This window comes from Scomber japonicus, chromosome 9 (genome assembly GCF_027409825.1).
Source record: "Scomber japonicus isolate fScoJap1 chromosome 9, fScoJap1.pri, whole genome shotgun sequence".
NCBI classification, from domain to species: Eukaryota; Metazoa; Chordata; class Actinopteri; order Scombriformes; family Scombridae; genus Scomber; species Scomber japonicus.
Window position 1 is genome coordinate 1,026,125 of NC_070586.1, and position 25,362 is coordinate 1,051,486.

General features: G+C 46.7%; 1 protein-coding gene across 1 annotated transcript in view; it reads left to right on the top strand.

Annotated features, from left to right (window-relative positions):
- Nucleotides 1-17,296: 17,296 nt before the first annotated feature.
- Nucleotides 17,297-25,362, top strand: part of LOC128364792 (zinc finger MIZ domain-containing protein 2-like) — a 19,966-nt gene continuing 11,900 nt past the window's right edge. The window contains 9 exon segments of the mRNA XM_053325411.1: nucleotides 17,297-17,572; nucleotides 20,885-20,969; nucleotides 21,061-21,175; nucleotides 21,260-21,468; nucleotides 22,333-22,489; nucleotides 22,683-22,910; nucleotides 23,540-23,771; nucleotides 23,860-23,978; nucleotides 24,977-25,069. Of these exon segments, the coding sequence (XP_053181386.1) occupies nucleotides 20,923-20,969; nucleotides 21,061-21,175; nucleotides 21,260-21,468; nucleotides 22,333-22,489; nucleotides 22,683-22,910; nucleotides 23,540-23,771; nucleotides 23,860-23,978; nucleotides 24,977-25,069 (1,200 nt within the window). The 5' untranslated portion in view covers nucleotides 17,297-17,572; nucleotides 20,885-20,922.

Consider the following 25,362-nt stretch of genomic DNA (forward strand, 5'->3'; position numbering starts at 1 on the left):
TCATGTTGTTAACGTTGCTTCCTGGATCGATCTTATTCATTTATATATCATTAATATATTGTTCATGTTGATGTTTGTTATGTCATCACACTGTTAACTGTGTGTTTGTTCACCAGAGGTCATAAATATGTTATTGTGTACTAACCATAATCATTTATATTACTTCATCACTGTATAATTGAAACATCTATTATTTACTGTTATGATCATTTAGTGTAACTTTAGTAAACTGAAATAATTCACCACATTCAGCTTCATGTTTATTTAGACCACATACACATATACTGCTCCAACCTTAGAAAAATACACATATCTCACTGTAATACATCAGTTTACATCACCAATATATCTCAAAACAAAATAAAATAATACTTAAATCTCAAATTCAAACTAAAATTCAGTGAATAAATCAATAATTTAAAGATTTCACAAAGCAATGAAATAGTCCTTTGGTTCAGGCTCTTTAACTGTTTATAACAATCAATTAATCAAACATCATTTATACAGTAATACAGTTCAAAGTGTTGGTTGATGAGTTGATATTAAGACAAAAGTGCCAAAATAAAGAAAAGGAATAAAAAGCAGAAATGAAGCGTCTTTAATGTAAATTAGAGTCAAAGTTCTTGTTTCTTTCAGGAACTTTAACTTTAAACTGTCTGTTTTCTTCAGTCTTTAACCCTTTGTTGCTGAAATCAAGTGCAAGTTACAAATAAGGAAGCAGCGCCACCAAGTGACGATAGAAGAAAACATCAACCTGCAGAGGAGCTTCTGTCTCCCCCTGCTGGCAGTGACAGGAAACAGCAGCTGAATAAAACCTCTAAAACACAGATGAACTAAAAGCTTTGAGGTAAAGAAATGTTTTAAGTTCTGTTTGATTTACAGGTGTCATGGGTTCATCAGCTGTGGTCACTAATTATCCTGTCCCCAAAAGCACGACAACAGGAAGATATTTCAGAGTCCACAGATATTTAATCAGAGTCAAAAACAGGCAGACAAATCCAAGGGAGCAGGCGAGCAGGCAAATATCCAAAAACCAGGAACCAGGCAAGACAGGCAGAGTGAGCTGCTGAGGGTGACAGGATCTGAAATGACAGGATATGATGCCCAACAGTGTGTAGGTGTCATGGGTTGATCAGCTGTGGTCACTAATTATCCTGTCATTTCAGATCCTGTCACCCTCATCAGCTCACTCCCCTCACCTGTGCTTCCCCGCCCATCTCCACACCTGGTGGCCATCATCATCATCAGGTCCTCTTCATATTCAGGCCCATTTCCACTTGTCCTCTGCCAGATTGTCTCGTGTTTTCATGCCTAACTTTCCAGCGTTACTCTGCCTGCCTTGCCTGGTTCCTGATTTTTGGATTTTTTTCCTGCTCCCTTGGATTCCTCTTCCTGTTTTTGACCCCTGCCTGTTTTTGACTCTGATTAAATATCTGTGGACTCTGAAATATCTTCCTGTCGTGCTTTTGGGTTCCCTGCCTTCTGAGTCGTTACAGTAGGAGCAACTTGTTCTACAGTTATGGTTCATAAACCATTAAAGCAGCTTCAGCGGTGGAGGATCTCAGGACTTTCTGTGGCTGATATTAAAGATTCAGTCATGTATGAAGGTGCTACACCATTTAGAGCTTTATAAGTCATTAAAATGAACTTAAAAGAAACAGGAAGTCAGTGTAGGTCAGCTAAAACAGTCTCTCGGGTTAAATCTAACCTGTTGGTCATTAAAGCATGAGTTCATGTCTCAGCTTCCTGTTTGGTTAAAAATGGCCGTACCTTGTCAACATTTCTGAGGTAGAAAGAAAGTCTGGGTCACTTTATTAATGTGAGGTTTAAAAGTTAGACTCTAAGTTTTAAACTCTAATATGAGTCCAGACTGAGACGTGGTCTGGGGAGCCAAAGGGAGACACAGCTGGCAGTTCTTCTTCCGGCTCTCAACGAAGGCGGTCGCATTTCTCCCTCTCTCCTTCTCCCTTATCTTCCCTGCTTTGCCTCTCACGTCTCGTCCTGTCTTGTCTTAACTTGGAGCCTCTCTCTGCACTGCTCTCTAAATCTGAAATCATGGAATTGGTCAACTGGTCTCTCAACGCAATTGACAGAATTTTCTCGACGAGAAGCTTGGGTTCGGGGGAACCTGTCTGTCCTGATGGAACGTTCGCCGCTGGCTACACGATGGACTCCTGGGAGAGGTGGAGGGTCGTGTGCCTGGCGATTCTTTCCGTTGAGGACATCGAGGATGTCTACATATTCGGAACCATGATAACAGGCTATCTGCTGATTGGATTAGGCATTGCCCTGGTGTATCGGGAAATTCGGGGGTCGGTGTCAGCAGTGAAAATCTCCACGAAGCTGCCCGACATGATTGAGGGAGTGGGCAGAGCTGTTAGCACTCAGACTGCAATTATGAACCGCAACAACATGGAAAACATGGACAGAGCTATTAGTGCTCAGAATGTGGTCATAGATCGCAAGATGGGAATTATCTTGGAGAAGCTTTCGGCTTTGCGTGGGCAAAGGGATCGATTTGATCGATTTGAAGACCAGAATGGACAAATAGAGTAAGTCGTGTCTATTGAAATGCGACTGCTCGCCTTAACCCAAACAATCATAATCTAATCTGCATTCCGGCCTTCCGCAGCACCGGCCTTGGCCAAGGCCGCTGCTGAAAACAACTCCCCCATGAGATCGCTGCAGTGAGAAGCCCTGTATTGTTCTCCCTCCCTCCCTTCTTCACGGACACCTGTTGATTGTTGACTCGGCCTGGGACACGATCAGGGACGTCTCCATGGCAACTTGCTGTGTTATCGCGATGACACCATACGAACTGAGGCACTGATTGTGAAGCTGGACGAAGCAACTCTTCGGGCTTATGTACACACACGCATCCATGAACACTTACACACATGCACATATACTACACCTCCCTACCCCCCCTCCCACGCCTTCGCCGCTTTCACCCCCCAGTACGACAGGCGGGGTCCGATGGCGGCGCCGAAGATGGCTGCGGCCGCGGCTGGCTGCCTGTCTGAACTGGAACATCTCCCTCTCCCTTTCCCCCCTACCCCGGTGCAAAAGTTGTTTTGGTGTTTTTAATGTTGTAAAATGTGCTTATATGTGCTCATGTTGCTGGGGTTTTTTTTCCCGTTCCCACACTGTACTCACGAGAGCACAGTGTCTGGGTGCTGCTTTTTTTATCCCCCTCTCTCCTCGTTTTTCTTTCCCCTCTTTTCCCCTCCGTCCTTGCTCAGTCATCCGGTTCTGTTGTTATGTATTGTATGTTGTATATGTATGGACGGGTGATTGCTGTAATTTCGCTGTACTTGTACTTGTACTTGTTATAGTGACAAATAAAGCTATTCTATTAATGAACAAAAGGTTTGAAGTGTGAACATCAGTGGCATCAGTCATGTGTGAGCTGGGTGATGAGTGTGTGTGTGTGTGAGTGTGTGTGTGTGTATGTGAGTGTGTGTGTATGAGTGAGTGTGTGTGTGTGAAGGTGTGTGTGTGTGTGTGAAGGTGTGTGTGTGTGTGTGAAGGTGTTGTAAAGCTGCAGAAATCAAAGTAACTACGACTACAGCAGCGTAATAACCTGAAACCAAAGACAGGAGCTGAGAGGAGGGTTCAGGTTCGGGCTCGCAGCTTCACGGACTCACGGCCGTCTGGGTTCGTTGCAGACGTGGAAGTAGACACGATGATGAGAGCCAATGGAAGCAGTCACCCAGACAGTAAGTCATGATTCACAGTCACATGATCCTCCAGACCAGGAAGTGATCCACAGGCGTATACTGGTGTGTGTACTGGTGTGTGTACTGGTGTGTATACTGGTGTGTATACTGGTGTGTGTACTGGTGTGTGTCCCTCAGAGACACTTTGAGAAAGTTTATGATCAGAAATCATGAACAGAAAATGTGGAGCAGAAATAAAGATTTGCTTTATTGAAACGAAAGAGTTACAGTTCACACTGAAAGAAGTGTGTGTGTGTGTGTGTGTGTATTTAATGTGTATGTGTGTATTTAATGTGTGTGTGTGTGTGTGTATTTAATGTGTGTGTGTATTGTGTGTGTGTGTGTGTATTTAATGTGTATGTGTGTATTTAATGTGTGTGTGTGTGTGTGTATTTAATGTGTGTGTGTATTGTGTGTGTGTGTGTGTGTGTGTGTGTGTGTGTATTTAATGTGTGTGTGTATTTAATGTGTGTGTGTATTTAATGTGTATGTGTGTATTTAATGTGTGTGTGTGTATTTAATGTGTATGTGTGTGTGTATTTAATGTGTGTGTATTTAATGTGTGTGTGTGTGTGTGTGTATTTAATGTGTGTGTGTGTGTGTGTGTGTGTGTGTATTTAATGTGTTTTCTATTTAATACAGAAACAATAAAAATGTCAGTAAGTTTATAATAAAACAGAAAAAGGCAGCGAAGCTAAATTAGGACAATTTCATCAATAAGAATATAAAACATTTATATTTTTTATCCAGGCACAGGTCCAGGCACAGGTCCAGGCACAGGTCCGGGTCCGGGTTTAGAGGATGGGTGCTGACTCCAGAGCTTGGACCCGAGCAGCGAACTGCAGGACTCTCTTCTCCACCTCAGAGTTGATCTGATTCTGAGACGCTCGAGGGTTCTTATTGATGAACTCTGAGATGCTGAGGACACACTCTCTCTGAACACACACACATTACAGACACACACACACACACACACATTAAATACACACACACACACAGACACACACACAGTAACACACACACACACACACACACACACACACACACACAGAGGTTTCCATTAGAATTAGAATTATTATAATTATAGCTTCAGGGCTTCAGACTGTAGTTGTGTGTTTTGGCCACCAGATGGCGCCATTCAGCTGCATTGATCTCTATGGGAGAATATACTGCAGTGCTGTAATATAATATAACCCTAATATAACCCTATTATAACCCTATTATACCCCTAACCCTAACCCATCACCTCTATGAGCTCAGTAATAAACCAAAACTGAACGTATAAAAATGTATAAACTTCATAAAAGTAGAATTTATATCAGAGCTGTTTGATAGAATAAGACTCTACAGATGTTCCTAATGAAGACTGCTGAGTGAAGAGAATAAACTTTAACACCCCCCCCCCCCCACCTCAGCAGCAAGTCACCCCCCCCCCCACAGGTTACCTTGTATTAATGCCCCCCCCCCCAGGTTACCTTGTAGGCGTCCAGCTGCTTCTGGCCCGTGAGGCGGTTCAGCATCTCTCGGGCCACCCGGACCCCGGTGACAGCAGTCAGCAGACCGCGGTCCTCTTCAGACTGAGGGCTGAGCAAACTCAGACAGGAGTCCTCTTCAGCCTGGGAGCAGAGCCACCGCAGCAGCGCCACCTGCAGGAAGCACGAGGCATTACACCACATTACATCACGTTACACCACATTACACCATGTTACATCACGTTACACCACGTTACACCACGTTACACCACGTTACATCACGTTACACCACGTTACACCACGTTACACCACGTTACACCACGTTACACCACGTTACAACACGTTACACCACGTTACACCACGTTACACCACGTTACAGCACGTTACAGCACGTTACATCGCGTTACACCGCGTTACACCGCGTTACACCACGTTACACCACGTTACATCACGTTACACCGCGTTACACCGCGTTACACCACGTTACACCACGTTACATCACGTTACACCACGTTACAACACGTTACACCACGTTACACCACGTTACAGCACGTTACAGCACGTTACACCACGTTACACCACGTTACACCAAGTTACACCACGTTACAGCACGTTACACCGCGTTACACCACTTTACACCAAGTTACACCACGTTACACCACTTTACACCAAGTTACACCACGTTACACCACGTTACACCACGTTACACCACTTTACACCACGTTACACCACTTTACACCACGTTACACCACGTTACACCACGTTACACCACGTTACACAACGTTACACCACTTTACACCACGTTACACCACGTTACACCACGTTACACCACTTTACACCACGTTACACCACTTTACACCACATTACACCACGTTACACCACATTACACCACGTTACACAACGTTACACAACGTTACACCACTTTACACCACGTTACACCACGTTACACCACGTTACACCACTTTACATCACGTTACACCACGTTACACCACGTTACACCACGTTACACCAGATTACACCACGTTACACCACGTTACACCAGATTACACCACGTTACACCACGTTACACCAGATTACACCGCGTTACACCGCGTTACACCACATTACACCGCGTTACACCGCGTTACACCACTTTACACCAAGTTACACCACGTTACACCACTTTACACCAAGTTACACCACGTTACACCAAGTTACACCACTTTACACCACGTTACACCACGTTACACCACGTTACACCACGTTACACCACTTTACACCAAGTTACACCACGTTACACCACGTTACATCACGTTACACCAAGTTACACCACTTTACACCAAGTTACACCAAGTTACATCACGTTACAACACGTTACACCACGTTACAACACGTTACACCACGTTACATCACGTTACACCACGTTACACCACGTTACACCACGTTACACCACATTACACCACGTTACACCACGTTACACCACGTTACAACACGTTACACCACGTTACACCACGTTACACAACGTTACATCACGTTACACCGCTTTACATCACGTTACACCAGATTACATCACGTTACACCACATTACACCACGTTACACCACGTTACACCACGTTACAACACGTTACACCACGTTACAACACGTTACACCACGTTACATCACGTTACACCACGTTACACCACGTTACATCACGTTACACCACGTTACACCACGTTACACCACGTTACAACACGTTACACCACGTTACATCACGTTACAACACGTTACACCACGTTACACCACGTTACACCAAGTTACACCAAGTTACAACGCGTTACACCACATTACACCACGTTACACCACATTACATCACGTTACACCACGTTACACCACGTTACACCAGATTACACCACGTTACACCACATTACACCACGTTACACCACATTACACCACGTTACACCACGTTACACCACATTACGCCACGTTACACCACGTTACACCACATTACACCGCGTTACACCGCGTTACACCGCTTTACACCACGTTACACCGCTTTACACCACATTACACCACGTTACACCACGTTACACCACTTTACACCGCGTTACACCACGTTACACCGCGTTACACCGCGTTACACCACGTTACACCACGTTACACCACGTTACACCAGATTACACCACGTTACACCACGTTACACCACGTTACACCACATTACACCACGTTACACCACATTACACCACGTTACACCACGTTACACCACATTACACCACATTACACCACATTCCACCACTTTACACCACGTTACATCACATTACATCACATTACACCACATTACACCACATTACACCACGTTACACCATGTTACACCGCGTTACACCATGTTACACCGCGTTACAGCACTTTACACCGCGTTACACCGCGTTACACCGCTTTACACCACGTTACACCGCTTTACACCACATTACACCACGTTACACCACGTTACACCACTTTACACCGCGTTACACCGCGTTACACCGCGTTACACCACGTTACACCACGTTACACCAGATTACACCACGTTACACCACGTTACACCACATTACACCACGTTACACCACATTACACCACGTTACACCACATTACACCGCGTTACACCGCGTTACACCGCGTTACACCGCTTTACACCACGTTACACCGCTTTACACCACATTACACCACATTACACCACGTTACACCGCTTTACACCGCGTTACACCACGTTACACCGCGTTACACCGCGTTACACCGCGTTACACCACGTTACACCACGTTACACCAGATTACACCACGTTACACCACATTACACCACGTTACACCACATTACACCACGTTACACCACATTACACCACGTTACACCACGTTACACCACATTACACCGCGTTACACCACGTTACACCGCGTTACACCGCGTTACATCGCGTTACACCGCGTTACATCGCGTTACACCGCGTTACACCACGTTACACCGCGTTACACCGCGTTACACCACGTTACACCACGTTACACCAGATTACACCACGTTACACCACATTACACCACGTTACACCACATTACACCACGTTACACCACGTTACACCACGTTACACCACGTTACACCGCGTTACATCGCGTTACATCGCGTTACACCACATTACACCGCGTTACACCACGTTACACCACGTTACATCACGTTACACCACGTTACACCACGTTACACCACGTTACACCGCTTTACATCACGTTACACAACATTACACCGCGTTACACCGTGTTACACCACATTACACCACGTTACACCACGTTACATCACGTTACACCACATTACACCACGTTACACCGCGTTACACCGTGTTACACCACATTACACCACATTACACCACGTTACACCGCTTTACACCGCGTTACACAACATTACACCACGTTACACCACATTACATCACATTACATCACGTTACACCACGTTACACCACGTTACACCACATTACATCACGTTACACCACGTTACACCACGTTACACCACATTACATCACGTTACACCACGTTACACAACGTTACACCACGTTACACCAAGTTACACCACGTTACACCACGTTACACCACGTTACACCACTTTACACCGCGTTACATCGCGTTACACCGCGTTACATCACGTTACATCACGTTACACCACGTTACACCACGTTACATCACGTTACACCACGTTACACCACGTTACACCACGTTACACCACGTTACACCACGTTACATCACGTTACACCACGTTACACCACGTTACACCAAGTTACACCACGTTACACCACGTTACACCACGTTACACCACGTTACATCACGTTACACCACTTTACACCACGTTACACCACTTTACACCACGTTACATCACGTTACATCGCGTTACACCGCGTTACACCGCGTTACACCGCGTTACACCACTTTACACCACTTTACACCACGTTACACCACGTTACACCACGTTACACCACGTTACACCACGTTACACCACGTTACATCACGTTACACCACTTTACACCACGTTACACCACTTTACACCACGTTACATCACGTTACACCACGTTACACAACATTACACCACGCTACACCACGTTACACCACGTTACACCACGTTACACCACGTTACATCACGTTACACCGCGTTACACCGCGTTACACCGCGTTACACCACGTTACACCACGTTACACCGCGTTACACCGCGTTACACCACTTTACACCACGTTACACCACGTTACACCGCGTTACACCACGTTACACCGCGTTACACAACATTACACCACGTTACACAACATTACACCACGTTACACCGCGTTACACCACGTTACACAACATTACACCACGTTACACAACATTACACCGCGTTACATCGCGTTACACCGCGTTACACCGCGTTACACCACGTTACACCGTGTTACACCACTTTACACCGCGTTACACCGCGTTACACCACGTTACACCACGTTACACCACGTTACACCACGTTACACCGCGTTACATCGCGTTACACCGCGTTACACCGCGTTACACCGCGTTACACCAGATTACACCACGTTACACCACTTTACACCACGTTACACCGCTTTACACCACGTTACACCACGTTACACCACTTTACACCACGTTACACCACATTACACCGCGTTACACCACGTTACATCACGTTACACCACATTACACCACGTTACACCGCTTTACACCGCGTTACACAACATTACACCACGTTACACCACATTACATCACGTTACACCACATTACATCACGTTACACCACGTTACACCACGTTACACCACGTTACACCACGTTACACCACATTACACCACGTTACACCACGTTACACCGCGTTACATCACGTTACACCACGTTACACCAGATTACACCACGTTACACCACGTTACACAACATTACACCACGTTACACCACGTTACACCACATTACATCACGTTACACCACGTTACACAACATTACACCACGTTACACAACATTACACCGCGTTACACCGCGTTACACCACGTTACACCACGTTACACCACGTTACACCACGTTACACCACGTTACACCAGATTACACCGCATTACACCGCGTTACATCACGTTACACCACGTTACACCACGTTACACCACGTTACACCAAGTTACACCGCGTTACATCGCGTTACACCGCGTTACACCGCGTTACACCACGTTACACCGTGTTACACCACTTTACACCGCGTTACACCGCGTTACACCACGTTACACCGTGTTACACCACTTTACACCGCGTTACACCGCGTTACACCACGTTACACCACGTTACACCGCGTTACACCGCGTTACATCGCGTTACACCGCGTTACACCGCGTTACACCAGATTACACCACGTTACACCACTTTACACCACGTTACACCGCTTTACACCACGTTACACCACGTTACACCACGTTACACCACGTTACACCACGTTACACCACATTACACCACGTTACACCACGTTACACCAGATTACACCACGTTACACCACGTTACACCACGTTACACCACTTTACACCACGTTACACCACGTTACACCACATTACACCACGTTACACCACGTTACACCACGTTACACCACTTTACACCGCGTTACATCGCGTTACACCGCGTTACATCACGTTACACCACGTTACACCACGTTACATCACGTTACACCACGTTACACCACGTTACATCACGTTACACCACGTTACATCACGTTACACCACGTTACACCACGTTACATCACGTTACACCACGTTACACCACGTTACACCAAGTTACACCACGTTACACCACGTTACACCACGTTACACCACGTTACACCACGTTACACCACTTTACACCACGTTACACCACTTTACACCACGTTACATCACGTTACACCACGTTACATCACGTTACATCACGTTACACCGCGTTACACCGTGTTACACCGCGTTACACCACTTTACACCACTTTACACCACGTTACACCACGTTACACCACGCTACATCACGTTACACCACGCTACACCACGTTACACCACGTTACACCACGCTACATCACGTTACACCACGTTACACCACGTTACACCACGTTACACCACGCTACACCACGCTACATCACGTTACACCACGCTACACCACGCTACACCACGTTACACCACGTTACACCACGCTACACCACGCTACACCACGTTACACCACGTTACACCACGTTACATCACGTTACACCACTTTACACCACGTTACACCACTTTACACCACGTTACATCACGTTACACCGCGTTACACCACGTTACACAACATTACACCACGCTACACCACATTACACCACGTTACACAACATTACACCACGTTACACCGCGTTACACCACGTTACACCACGTTACACCACATTACATCACGTTACACCACGTTACACCACGTTACACCACGTTACACCACGTTACACCACATTACACCACGTTACACCACGTTACACCACGTTACACCAGATTACACCACGTTACACCACGTTACACCACGTTACACCACTTTACACCACGTTACACCACGTTACACCACATTACACCACGTTACACCACGTTAAACCACGTTACACCAGATTACACCACGTTACACCACGTTACACCACGTTACACCGCGTTACACCGCGTTACACCACGTTACACCACGTTAAACCACGTTACACCAGATTACACCACGTTACACCACGTTACACCACGTTACACCACGTTACACCAGATTACACCACGTTACACCAGATTACACCACGTTACACCGCGTTACACCACGTTACACCACTTTACACCACGTTACACCACGTTACACCACATTACACCACGTTACACCACGTTACACCACTTTACACCACGTTACACCAGATTACACCACGTTACACCACGTTACACCACGTTACACCACGTTACACCACGTTACACCACTTTACACCACGTTACACCACGTTACATCACGTTACACAACGTTACACCACGTTACACCGCGTTACACCGCGTTACACCGCGTTACACCACTTTACACCACGTTACACCACGTTACACCACGTTACACCACGTTACACAACATTACACCACGCTACACCACGTTACACCACGTTACATCACGTTACACCACGTTACACAACATTACACCACGTTACACAACATTACACCACGTTACACCGCGTTACACCACGTTACACCGCGTTACACAACATTACACCACGTTACACAACATTACACCACGTTACACCGCGTTACACCACGTTACACAACATTACACCACGTTACACCGCGTTACACCGCGTTACACCGCGTTACACCACGTTACACCACGTTACACCACGTTACACCAGATTACACCGCATTACACCGCGTTACACCACGTTACACCACGTTACACCACGTTACACCACGTTACACCAAGTTACACCACGTTACACCACGTTACACCAGATTACACCGCGTTACACCGCGTTACATCACGTTACACAACATTACACCACGTTACACCAAGTTACACCGCGTTACACCGCGTTACACCACGTTACACCGTGTTACACCACTTTACACCGCGTTACACCGCGTTACACCACGTTACACCACGTTACACCACGTTACACCACGTTACACCGCGTTACATCGCGTTACACCGCGTTACACCGCGTTACACCAGATTACACCACGTTACACCACTTTACACCACGTTACACCGCTTTACACCACGTTACACCGCGTTACACCACGTTACACCAGATTACACCACGTTACACCACTTTACACCACGTTACACCGCTTTACACCACGTTACACCGCGTTACACCGCGTTACACCAGATTACACCACGTTACACCACTTTACACCACGTTACACCGCTTTACACCACGTTACACCGCGTTACACCACTTTACACCACATTACCCCACGTTACACCACGTTACACCACGTTACACCACGTTACACCACGTTACACCAGATTACACCACGTTACACCACGTTACACCACGTTACACCAGATTACACCACGTTACACCACGTTACACCACGTTACACCACTTTACACCACGTTACACCACGTTACACCACATTACACCACGTTACACCACGTTAAACCACGTTACACCAGATTACACCACGTTACACCACGTTACACCGCGTTACACCGCGTTACACCACGTTACACCACGTTAAACCACGTTACACCAGATTACACCACGTTACACCACGTTACACCAGATTACACCACGTTACACCAGATTACACCGCGTTACACCGCGTTACACCGCGTTACACCACTTTACACCACGTTACACCACGTTACACCGCGTTACACCGCGTTACACCACGTTACACCACGTTAAACCACGTTACACCAGATTACACCACGTTACACCACGTTACACCACGTTACACCACGTTACACCACGTTACACCAGATTACACCACGTTACACCAGATTACACCACGTTACACCGCGTTACACCGCGTTACACCACTTTACACCACGTTACACCACGTTACACCACATTACACCACGTTACACCACGTTACACCACGTTACACCACGTTACACCACGTTACACCACTTTACACCACGTTACACCACGTTACACCACATTACACCACGTTACACCACGTTAAACCACGTTACACCAGATTACACCACGTTACACCACGTTACACCGCGTTACACCGCGTTACACCACGTTACACCACGTTAAACCACGTTACACCAGATTACACCACGTTACACCACGTTACACCACGTTACACCACGTTACACCAGATTACACCACGTTACACCAGATTACACCACGTTACACCGCGTTACACCGCGTTACACCACTTTACACCACGTTACACCACGTTACACCAGATTACACCACGTTACACCAGGTTACACCACGTTACACCACGTTACACCACGTTACATCACGTTACACCACGTTACACCACGTTACACCGCGTTACACCACGTTACACCACGTTACATCGCGTTACACCACTTTACACCAGACCTTCAATCGTGTGGCAACATTTTGGTTTCAAAAGGGAAGATACTGCTCAGAAAGATGTAAAATGTAAGTTATGCAAAAACACTGTCGTCACCAGCCAGGACAATACCTCTAACCTCGGAGTGGAGCAATTATGCTGCCACAGCTCCATCTAGTGGCCACGGGGTGGTGGTAGTCAGAGCGATAGTTATAACATATGTTATATCTATGCTCTGGTGGTAGTTATCATCCATTTATCGTTATTGAGGTGAACTGCTCAATATACCGTGATATTGATTTTAGGCCATATCGCCCAGTCCTACTGACAGGATTATTATTATTATCACAAGCAGACAGAGCTGACGTCATTTTACTCTGAAACAATAAAACACATAAACTCAAATACAAAGTTAACGGTATTATCATCTGTAATCATCTTTAATAATCATGTTTAATCATCTTTAATAATCATCTTTAATAATCATCTTTAATAATCATCTTTAATCATCATCTTTAATAATCATCTTTAATCATCTTTAATCATCTTTAATAATCATCTTTAATAATCATGTTTAATCATCTTTAATCCTGCACACAGTGAAATGAGCTCAGACTCACTGATCTTATTATAATAACAAACAGCTGATGTAAAGATGATATAAACTCAGACTACTACTACTAATAATAATATAAAGTTTACCTGCTGCATTAACTCCAAGGAGCTCATGTCTCCTGATGACGTCATGGCAGGTTTACCGGCGCCGGTAACCGTCCTCTGGTCTCAGCTGAAGTTAGTTTAACCAAAGTCCTTCTGAGGCTCTTTTTATAATGTCTCAAACCAAACTAGTGACGAACACTGGCGGCCATTAGCGAGCTTCACTTCCTGTTTACCTCTCCGCTCTTCTTCGGTGGTTTCTGCTCTGTGAGTCAGACGCTGCTGCCACCTGGTGGCCACGTGACCGAACTACAACCTGATTTTCATTTTTATTCAGAAAAACATTAAAACTTAACAACGTTACCCCCCCCCCCCCCCCCCCCGCATACATTCTGAGATAATATGACCAATATAAAGGGAATAAATGTTCATATTATAATTATAAATTACTTTCTGGAGTCTTTACACTGTTTAAATCTCAGCTGAGTGTTAACATCCAGTAATATCCTAAGAGATATCACTATATTATAATAAAGAGATATTACTATATTATAATAAAGAGATATCACTACATTATAATAAAGAGATATTACTATATTATAATAAAGAGATATTACTATATTATAATAAAGAGATATCACTACATTATAATAAAGAGATATTACTATATTATAATAAAGAGATATTACTATATTATAATAAAGAGATATTACTATATTATAATAAAGATATATTACTATATTATAATAAAGAAATATTACTATATTATAATAAAGAGATATCATTATATTATAATAAAGAGATATCACTATATTATAATAAAGAGATATCATTATATTATAATAAAGAGATATCATTATATTATAATAAAGAGATATCATTATATTATAATAAAGAGATATCACTATATTATAATAAAGAGATATCACTATATTATAATATATGAAGGCTTGGCTCCTTTCTAATCAATAATCAATCACCAATACAGTTCAGGACTTTTCCAAAAATGATCTTAAGAAGAGATTTAAAAGAGACGTTGAGATGAGTTGTAGTTTCTGTTCTGGATGTCCAGAAACTGCTGTGCTTTTATTTTGACATTCGGCCCATTTGTGAAAATATTCTGAGCTAGAACTGTTTAGAGGAAAAGCACCAATTGTTCAACCAGCACTTGTCAGCCATCGTGGTCGTGTTGGTCACTCCGGCACCAACAGCTGACCCAAACTGATCCCAATAGTGTTGAATGGGGTTGAGGGGAGGACTGCTGGAGGCCGTTCCATCCTCTCCTCTCCCAGATAGTGGAGGTCGTCTGGGATAAAGCTGCTCTGTGGAGGCCAGCGCTGGCAGACTGAGCCACTGGTTGAATCTCTCTGCATTGAGATGATGGTTCGGATCAACCAGTACCCAATACCCCTTTTCCACCGAGCTGGAGCCACTGCTGGTTCGGAGCTAGTGCTAGAGCTAGTTCTCAGTTGGTGCTAATCCAAGCACCTCTTACGAACCTGTTGCTTTTCAACCGGCAAGGAGCCACTTGATTACGTCACTGTATAACGTAGCCAGCACACGCCTTTGAAGCTCTTCCATGATTCACCAGTGAGAGGCAGAAGAAGAAGAAGAAGAAGACGACAGCTCTGGCAAAAAAAGATAAAAATAGTACTTTTAATCAACAAATCTTTAACTTTCTGTAAATGCCACGCTAGCCAGCTAATAAACGTTAACCCCGCTAGCCGGCTATTAACGTTAGCCCCCCGCCCCCAGTCCGATGACCTAATCGGTTCTTGCTTTAGACCAGCAAAGAGTTGGTGCTTGCTCTGGCTCCTATTCTGAGGCTCGGGGCTGGAGCTTTGGCGGTGGAAAAGCAAAGAACCGGTGCTTAGTCAGGCTCTGGCTCCGAACCAGCACCAGCTCGGTGGAAAAGGGGTATATTACATGTTCCTCACTAATGTGGCTCCATTTAAAAGGGACGTAAACAGACCTTCCAACCGGATAACATTTATTACCAAGAAGCTTTGATACATAAAGAGATACCAAACACACATGACCTTACTGTCTGTGCTGTTTATATGTTTATTAATAGTGCAGAAATCCAGACTGTTACTGACTTATAGTTTCAAATCTAGTCTCTCTCCCTGCCTCTCTCTCTCTCTCTCCCCCTGCCTGTCTGTCTGTCTCTCTCTGCCCCTGCCTGTCTGTGTGTCTGTCTGTCTGTCCCCCCCCCCACGTATGTCTGTCTGTGTGCCTGTCTCCCTCTCTCTCCCCCTGCCTGTCTCTCTCTCCCTGTCCCCCCCCCCCCCCCCCCGCCCGCCTGCCTGCCTGTCTCTCTCTCTCCAGCCTGCAGGTTTCCTCCAGCGGCAGTAATGCAGAGTGTGAGCCTCCTACCGGTGTGTGTGTGCAGTTATTCAGGGTTAATGTTTCTCTTCCTTCGGTGTTAATAATCCCGGAGCGGTGCGGGAGCTGCGTGCGGGGAGCTGTACGGGAAGCTGCGGGAACTGTGCGGGAACTGTGGAGGAGCTGCGGGGGATGGTGTCTCCTGCTGAAGCCGGATAATCAGACGCAGTGGCCGGCAGCAGGGAGGCAGAGCTGCGGGCTGCTATCAGGATTATACCGGATATTTGGAATATTTGTGGATATTCTGGGATATATTCTGGGCCGTGTGTGTGTGAGCTCCTGGCGGAGGAGCTTGGCTCGGTGCTCGGTGCTTTGCTCGGTGCTTGATGCCCCGGAGGCCCCGGTGGAGCTCAGACTGCGGAGCCCCGGAGCAGGGCTCAGACACCGGGGGAGCAGAGGAGGTGAGTCCCGGTGTGCGTGCGTGTGAGTGAGCGTTAGTGTGTGTGTGTGTACGTATGTGGGGACATGGTGTGTGTGTGTTCACGGTGTCGGGGTGTCCGGTAGAGCCCGGTAAAGCCCGGGTCCGGTCCACATGTCCGGTAACATCAGCTGTTTGTGTTGGAGGCTAGCTGTTAGCATTGTTAGCTTCATCCCATTGTGCTGGGTTAGCTAGGCTAGCTAGGTTAGCTAGGCTAGCTCGGTAACGGCTGTGAAAATAAGGAGGGGGGTCGTTTAACGGAATAAATCCAACATTATAAACAGCGTCGGGTGTCTGACATCGTGTTCACGTGAACAACACTGCCCGGTTATTTAACGGTATCTACCTAGCCGTTAGCACGCTAAAGCTACCTAGCCATTAGCATTAGCTTGGAATCAAAATGTCTCCTGACGCTCATTTTGTGTCAGAAGCTCCCAGTTACACCGAGCAGAGCAGCAGGACACACGCCAGTTACACCTTTATCTGTTATTAATGTTTATCTGCTTTATTATTATTATCAGGGGCGCGTGCGTGTGAGCCGTGCACGCGAATCACACAGTGAACACAGCTCGCAGCATGAAGTTTAGTTTGTTATTAAAATGTTATTATTGTTGTTATTGTTACTGGATGAGTGAAGTTTGACTTTGGACATGAATATATGTAGATGAAAGAGTGACCCTGTGTACTTTACTCTAGTACAGTTAGAGGTACTTGTACTTTACTGTAGTACAGTTAGAGGTACTTGTACTTTACTGTAGTACAGTTAGAGGTACTAGTACTTTACTGTAGTACAGTTAGAGGTACTTATACTTTACTGTAGTACAGTTAGAGGTACTTATACTTTACTGTAGTACAGTTAGAGGTACTTATACTTTACTGTAGTACAGTTTGAGGTACTTATACTTTACTGTAGTACAGTTAGAGGTACTAGTACTTTACTGTAGTACAGTTTGAGGTACTTATACTTTACTGTAGTATAATTTCAAGTGCTTGTATTTTACGGTAGTACAGTTAGAGGTACTAGTACTTTACTGTAGTACAGTTAGAGGTACTTGTACTTTACTGTAGTACAGTTTCATGACAGTGTCGGGACAGTAACAGGACAGTTACAGCACAGTTTCATGACAGTTACAGGATAGTTACAGGACAGTCACAGGACAGTTTCATGACCATCACAGGACAGTTTCATGGCAGTCACAGGACAGTTTCATGGCAGTCACAGGACAGTTTCATGACAGTTACAGGACAGTTTCATGACAGTCACAGGACAGTTTCATGACCATCACAGGACAGTTTCATGACAGTCACAGCACAGTTTCATGACCATCACAGGACAGTTTCATGACCATCACAGGACAGTTTCATGACCATCACAGGACAGTTTCATGGCAGTCACAGGACAGTTTCATGACCATCACAGGACAGTTACAGGACAGTTTCATGACCATCACAGGACAGTTTCATGGCAGTCACAGGACAGTTTCATGGCAGTCACAGGACAGTTTCATGACAGTTACAGGACAGTTTCATGACAGTCACAGGACAGTTTCATGACCATCACAGGACAGTTTCATGACAGTCACAGCACAGTTTCATGACCATCACAGGACAGTTTCATGACCATCACAGGACAGTTTCATGACCATCACAGGACAGTTTCATGGCAGTCACAGGACAGTTTCATGACCATCACAGGACAGTTACAGGACAGTTTCATGGCAGTCACAGGACAGTTTCATGGCAGTCACAGGACAGTTTCATGACCATCACAGGACAGTTTCATGACCATCACAGGACAGTTACAGGACAGTTACAGCACAGTTACAGGACAGTCACAGGACAGTTTCATGACAGTCACAGGACAGTTTCATGACCATCACAGGACAGTTACAGGACAGTCACAGGACAGTTTCATGACCATCACAGGACAGTTTCATGGCAGTCACAGGACAGTTACAGGACAGTTACAGCACAGTTACAGGATAGTTACAGGACAGTTTCATGACAGTCACAGGACAGTTTCATGACCATCACAGGACAGTTTCATGACAGTCACAGGACAGTTTCATGACCATCACAGGACAGTTTCATGACCATCACAGGACAGTTTCAGGACAGTTTCATGACCGTCACAGGACAGTTTCAGGACAGTTTCATGACCATCACAGGACAGTTTCATGACTGTAACAGGACAGTTTCAGGACAGTTTCATGACCGTCACAGGACAGTTTCATGACAGTCACAGGACAGTTTCATGACAGTTTCATGACCATCGCAGGACAGTTACAGGACAGTTTCATGACCGTCACAGGACAGTTTCATGACCATCACAGGACAGTTTCATGACAGTTTCATGACCATCGCAGGACAGTTACAGGACAGTTTCATGACCGTCACAGGACAGTTTCAGGACAGTTTCATGACCGTCACAGGACAGTTTCATGACCATCACAGGACAGTTTCATGACCGTCACAGGACAGTTTCATGACCGTCACAGGACAGTTTCATGACCATCACAGGACAGTTACATGACAGTTTCATGACCATCGCAGGACAGTTACAGGACAGTTTCATGACCGTCACAGGACAGTTTCATGACAGTTTCATGACCATCGCAGGACAGTTTCATGACAGTTTCATGACCATCGCAGGACAGTTTCATGACCATCGCAGGACAGTTTCATGACAGTTTCATGACCGTCACAGGACAGTTTCATGACCATCGCAGGACAGTTTCATGACAGTTTCATGACCGTCACAGGACAGTTTCATGACAGTTTCATGACCGTCACAGGACAGTTTCATGACCGTCACAGGACAGTTTCATGACAGTTTCATGACCATCACAGGACAGTTTCATGACCATCACAGGACAGTTTCATGACCATCACAGGACAGTTTCATGACCATCACAGGACAGTTTCATGACAGTTACAGGACAGTTTCATGACAGTTTCATGACCATCACAGGACAGTTTCATGACAGTCACAGGCCAGTTTCATGACAGTTTCATGACCATCACAGGACAGTTTCATGACCATCACAGGACAGTTTCATGACAGTCACAGGACAGTTTCATGACAGTAACAGCACAGTTACAGGACAGTTTCATGACAGTTTCATGACCATCACAGGACAGTTTCATGACAGTCACAGGACAGTTTCATGACAGTTACAGCACAGTCACAGGACATTTTCATGACAGTTACAGCACAGTCACAGGACAGTTTCATGGCAGTCTCCGGACAGTCGCGGTATTGATTGGCGATAACTGATCACCTGTCTGTCTGCAGGAGTCTGATTGGACCCCGGCCCACCAGCCCCTCCCACCATGAACCCTATGAACCAGATGAAGGCTGGACTGAACAATCCACACAGGTACGCACACACACACAGACACACATATATATAATACACAGGTACACACATACATACACACACGCCCCCTCTAACGTCTCCTCTCCTGCAGTGACGGTTCGTACCCCTATGATCCTTCCAGCTGGCAGCAGCAGACCAATCAGCCCACAGGATCCCTCTCCGTGGTAACCACCGTCTGGGGAGTGACCAATCCCTCGGCCAGCCAGGTATGACATCACCGCCTTCATTTAACCAGTTTAATAACCGTGAATGTTTTTGAGGTAATGAGGTCACGTGTGTTTGTGTTTCAGGGTCTGGGTGGGGGGGTGATGGGCCCTGGGGCCAACCCGGGCGGGGGCCCCATGATGCAGGGCCCCGGGGGTCCGGGCATGGGCGGCGGGCCCGGAGGCTACATGGGCCAGCAGGGCTACGGCGAACCCAGCAAAGGCTACATGAACCAGGGCATGTACGGCCGGCCCAGCGGGGGCTACGCTGGAGGCCCGGGGGGCTACACGGGGAGGTGAGTCACATCCTGCCAAACACAAACATTACATCATCACCTCTGAGTGGACCAGTCGGTCGCATCTATCAGGTGCCCCCCCCCCCCCCCCCCCCCCACATTAGTCAGTGACCTGTTCAAATGTCGCCGCTCTGTCTCGTCCTTTCTATCCGTTCCTTAAAACCACAGAGACAACTTCCAAAACTATTCTACATCCTGTCTCCATGGTAACAGACCCAGAATACATAGAGTGTGTGTGTGTGTGTGTGTGTGTATTTAGTGTGTGTGTGTGTGTGTGTGTGTGTGTGTGTGTGTGTGTGTGTGTTCCTCCATCCACATGAATTACAACCATATTAATAACTTTAACTCTTTATTGGGCAAATAATTATATTTGGTAACTTCTGTAAATATCCCAAAATATCCTTCCTTCCTTCCTTCCTCCCTGCCTGCCTTCTTTCTTCCCTTCCTCTTTTCCTTTCTCCCTCCCTCGTTCCTTATTTCCTCCGTCCTTCCTTCCTTTCCTTACTTCCGTCTGTCCTTCCTCCCTCCCTCCTTCTCTCCTCCCTTCCTTCTTTCCTTCCTCCACCGCCCTTTCTTCTTCCTTCCTTCCTTCTTTCTTCCCTTCCTCCCTCCCTCCTTCTCTCTTTCTTCCCTCCCCCCTACCTTCCTTCCTTCTTCCTCTTTTCCTTCCTTCCTCCCTTCCTTCCTTCCTTCCTTCCTCCCTTCCTTTCAATGAGTGTCCTATAAAGGGTTAAGTTACTGTTAGCGTTCTCAGACGCAGCTCCGTCCATCAGGTTAACTCTCCTAACAGCTTTATTAATGATGCATAATGTTTATTAGACCAATCAGAGGCTTCAGGGGTAATGATGTACTTCCTGTCTGCAGCTACCCGTCCAATCCCGGCGGCTCCAGAGGATCAGCTGACTTCACTCAGGCCGCTGCTGCCGCTGTTGCTGCCGCCGCCGCCACGGCAACCGCCACCGCCACGGCAACCGTCGCTGCCATCCAGGAGAAACAGAACCAGGAAATGAACTACGGACAGGTGAGGTCACTTCCTGTGAGGTCATGAAACATCCGTCAGCTGACTGATGATGTCACAGAGATGTAAATACGTGTGTGTGTGTGTGTGTGTGTGTGTGTGTGTGTGTGTGTGTGTGTGTGTGTGTGTGTGTGTGTGTGTGTGTGTGTGTGTGTGTGTGTGTGTGTGTGTGTGTGTGTGTGTGTGTGTGTTACAGATGGGGGGTCCAGCCTATAATAACCAGTTCATGGCCCACTCCGGCCCCCGCGGACCCCCTGGCATGGGACCTGGTCCTGGACCTACCAGAGGCCCCCCCTCAATGGGCCCCATGTATGGGCCTGGAGGGGGCCCTCAGAGGGTCCCTCAGCACCCAAACTACGGCCCTGGACCGCAGCAGGGCCACCTGCGGCCCCCCCAGGGCCTCAAACGGCCCTACAGCTCTGAGGTCAGTGAGTCACATTAAACTGATGTTTCAATCAGATAGATGTTAAAACTCCTCAGAACATTCTTAAATCCTCTTCCTCCTCCTCTTCCTCCTCCTGCTCCTCCTGCTCTTCTTCCTCTTCCTCCTCCTGCTCTTCCTCTTCCTGCTCCTCTTCCTCCTCCTCCTCCTCTTCTTCCTCTTCCTCTTCCTGCTCCTCCTCCTCTTCCTCTTCCTCCTCCTGCTCTTCTTCCTCTTCCTGCTCCTCCTCCTCTTCCTCTTCCTCCTCCTGCTCTTCTTCCTCTTCCTCCTCCTGCTCTTCTTCCTCTTTCTCCTCCTCCTCTTCCTCCACCTCCTGTTCTTCTTCCTGCTCCTCTTCCTGCTCCTCCTCCTCTTCCTGCTCTCCTCTTCCTCCTCCTCATCTTCCTTCTCTTCCTCCTCCTCTTCCTCTTCCTGCTCTTCCTCCTCCACCTCCTGCTCCTCCTCCTCCTCATCCTGCTCCTCATCTTCCTCCTCTTCCTCCTCCTGCTCCTCTTCCTCTTCCTGCTCTTCCCCCTCCACCTCCTGCTCCTCTTCCTCCTCCTCCTCTTCTTCCTCTTCCTCTTCCTGCTCCTCCTCCTACACCTCCTGCTCCTCCTCTTCCTCCTCCTCAGTCGTTCTCAGGTATGTCTCAGCAGTACGGTGTCCCGGTCGGGTCCAGTGTGAGTGTGATGTCAGGTCCTGGTGGTGCCGGCGGTTCGATGCCAGGTTCGATGCCAGGTTCGATGCCAGGTTCGATGCCAGGTTCGATGCCAGGTTCGATGCCAGGTTCGATGCCAGGTTCGGGTGGGGGCGGTCACCCTGGTCCCGTCCAGTACTCCAACCCCAACATGCAGTATCACCACGGTAACGATGACATCACTCACACACGGCAGCTCACTTCCTGTGTTTGTGCTTCAGTGGTTCTGATGTCACCTGTCTGATTAACCTGCAGGTCCCGGGGGTCCTGGTCCGGCCCCCCAGCGCTCCGGCTCCTCCCCGTCGTACCAGACCCATAAGATGCCCCTCCCACAGTATCCCCCCTCCGCACCCCCCAACTCACAGTACTACAAGGTGAGAGTGTAAACAGTGGTGAGACAAACTGCAACACACACTGGGATGTACTAGGATGTACTGGGATGTACTGGGATGTACTAGGATGTACTAGGATGTACTGGGATGTACTAGGATGTACTGGGATGTACTAGGATGAGCTAGGATGTACTAGGATGTACTGGGATGAACTGGGATGTACTAGGATGAGCTAGGATGTACTAGGATGTACTGGGATGAACTGGGATGTACTAGGATGAGCTAGGATGTACTAGGATGTACTAGGATGAGCTAGGATGAGCTAGGATGCACTAGGATGTACTAGGATGTACTAGGATGTACTAGGATGAGCTAGGATGTACTGGGATGTACTAGGATGAACTAGGATGTGCTAGGATGAGCTAGGATGTACTGGGATGTACTAGGATGAGCTAGGATGTACTGGGATGTACTGGGATGTACTAGGATGTACTAGGATGTACTGGGATGTACTAGGATGTACTAGGATGAGCTAGGATGTACTAGGATGTACTGGGATGTACTGGGATTTACTAGGATGTACTAGGATGTACTAGGATGTACTGGGATGAGCTAGGATGTACTAGGATGTACTAGGATGCACTAGGATGAGCTAGGATGTACTAGGATGCACTAGGATGAGCTAGGATGTACTAGGATGAACTAGGATGTACTAGGATGTACTAGGATGTACTAGGATTTACTAGGATGTACTGGGATGAGCTAGGATGTACTAGGATGAACTAGGATGTACTGGGATGTACTGGGATGTACTGGGATGTACTGGGATGCACTAGGATGAACTAGGATGAGCTAGGATGTACTGGGATGTACTAGGATGAGCTAGGATGCACTAGGATGAGCTAGGATGTACTGGGATTTACTGTCTGTTCTGTCCGTTTCTAATGTGTGTGTGTGTGTCTCTCTGTGTGTGTGTGTGTGTGTGTGTGTGTGTGTGTGTGTGTGTGTGTGTGTGTGTGTGTGTGTGTGTGTGTGAGCAGCAGGAACAGTTTAATGGTCAGGGTGGAGGTCTGAACTCTCTGACAGCAGGAGGCGGTGGAGGCGTCTACAACTCCTTCAACCAGCCGTCTGGGGTAAGACCATTTAATAATGATACTAATAATAATATAATAAATAAAATAATAGTTTCACAATAAAATGACGAATTATTAACAAAATAAAAGCTGAAATATAAAGGGGAGGTCTGACTGTTCCTTCTTTCCTTCCTTCCTCCCTTCCTTCTTTCCTTCCCTCCTTCCTTCCTTTCTTCTTTCCTTCCTTTCTTCCTTCCATTCTTCTGTTCTTCTTTCCTCCTTCCCTCTTTCCTTCCTTCCTCCCTTCCTTCCCTCCCTCCTTCTTTCCTCCCTCCCTCCCTCCCTTGCTCCTA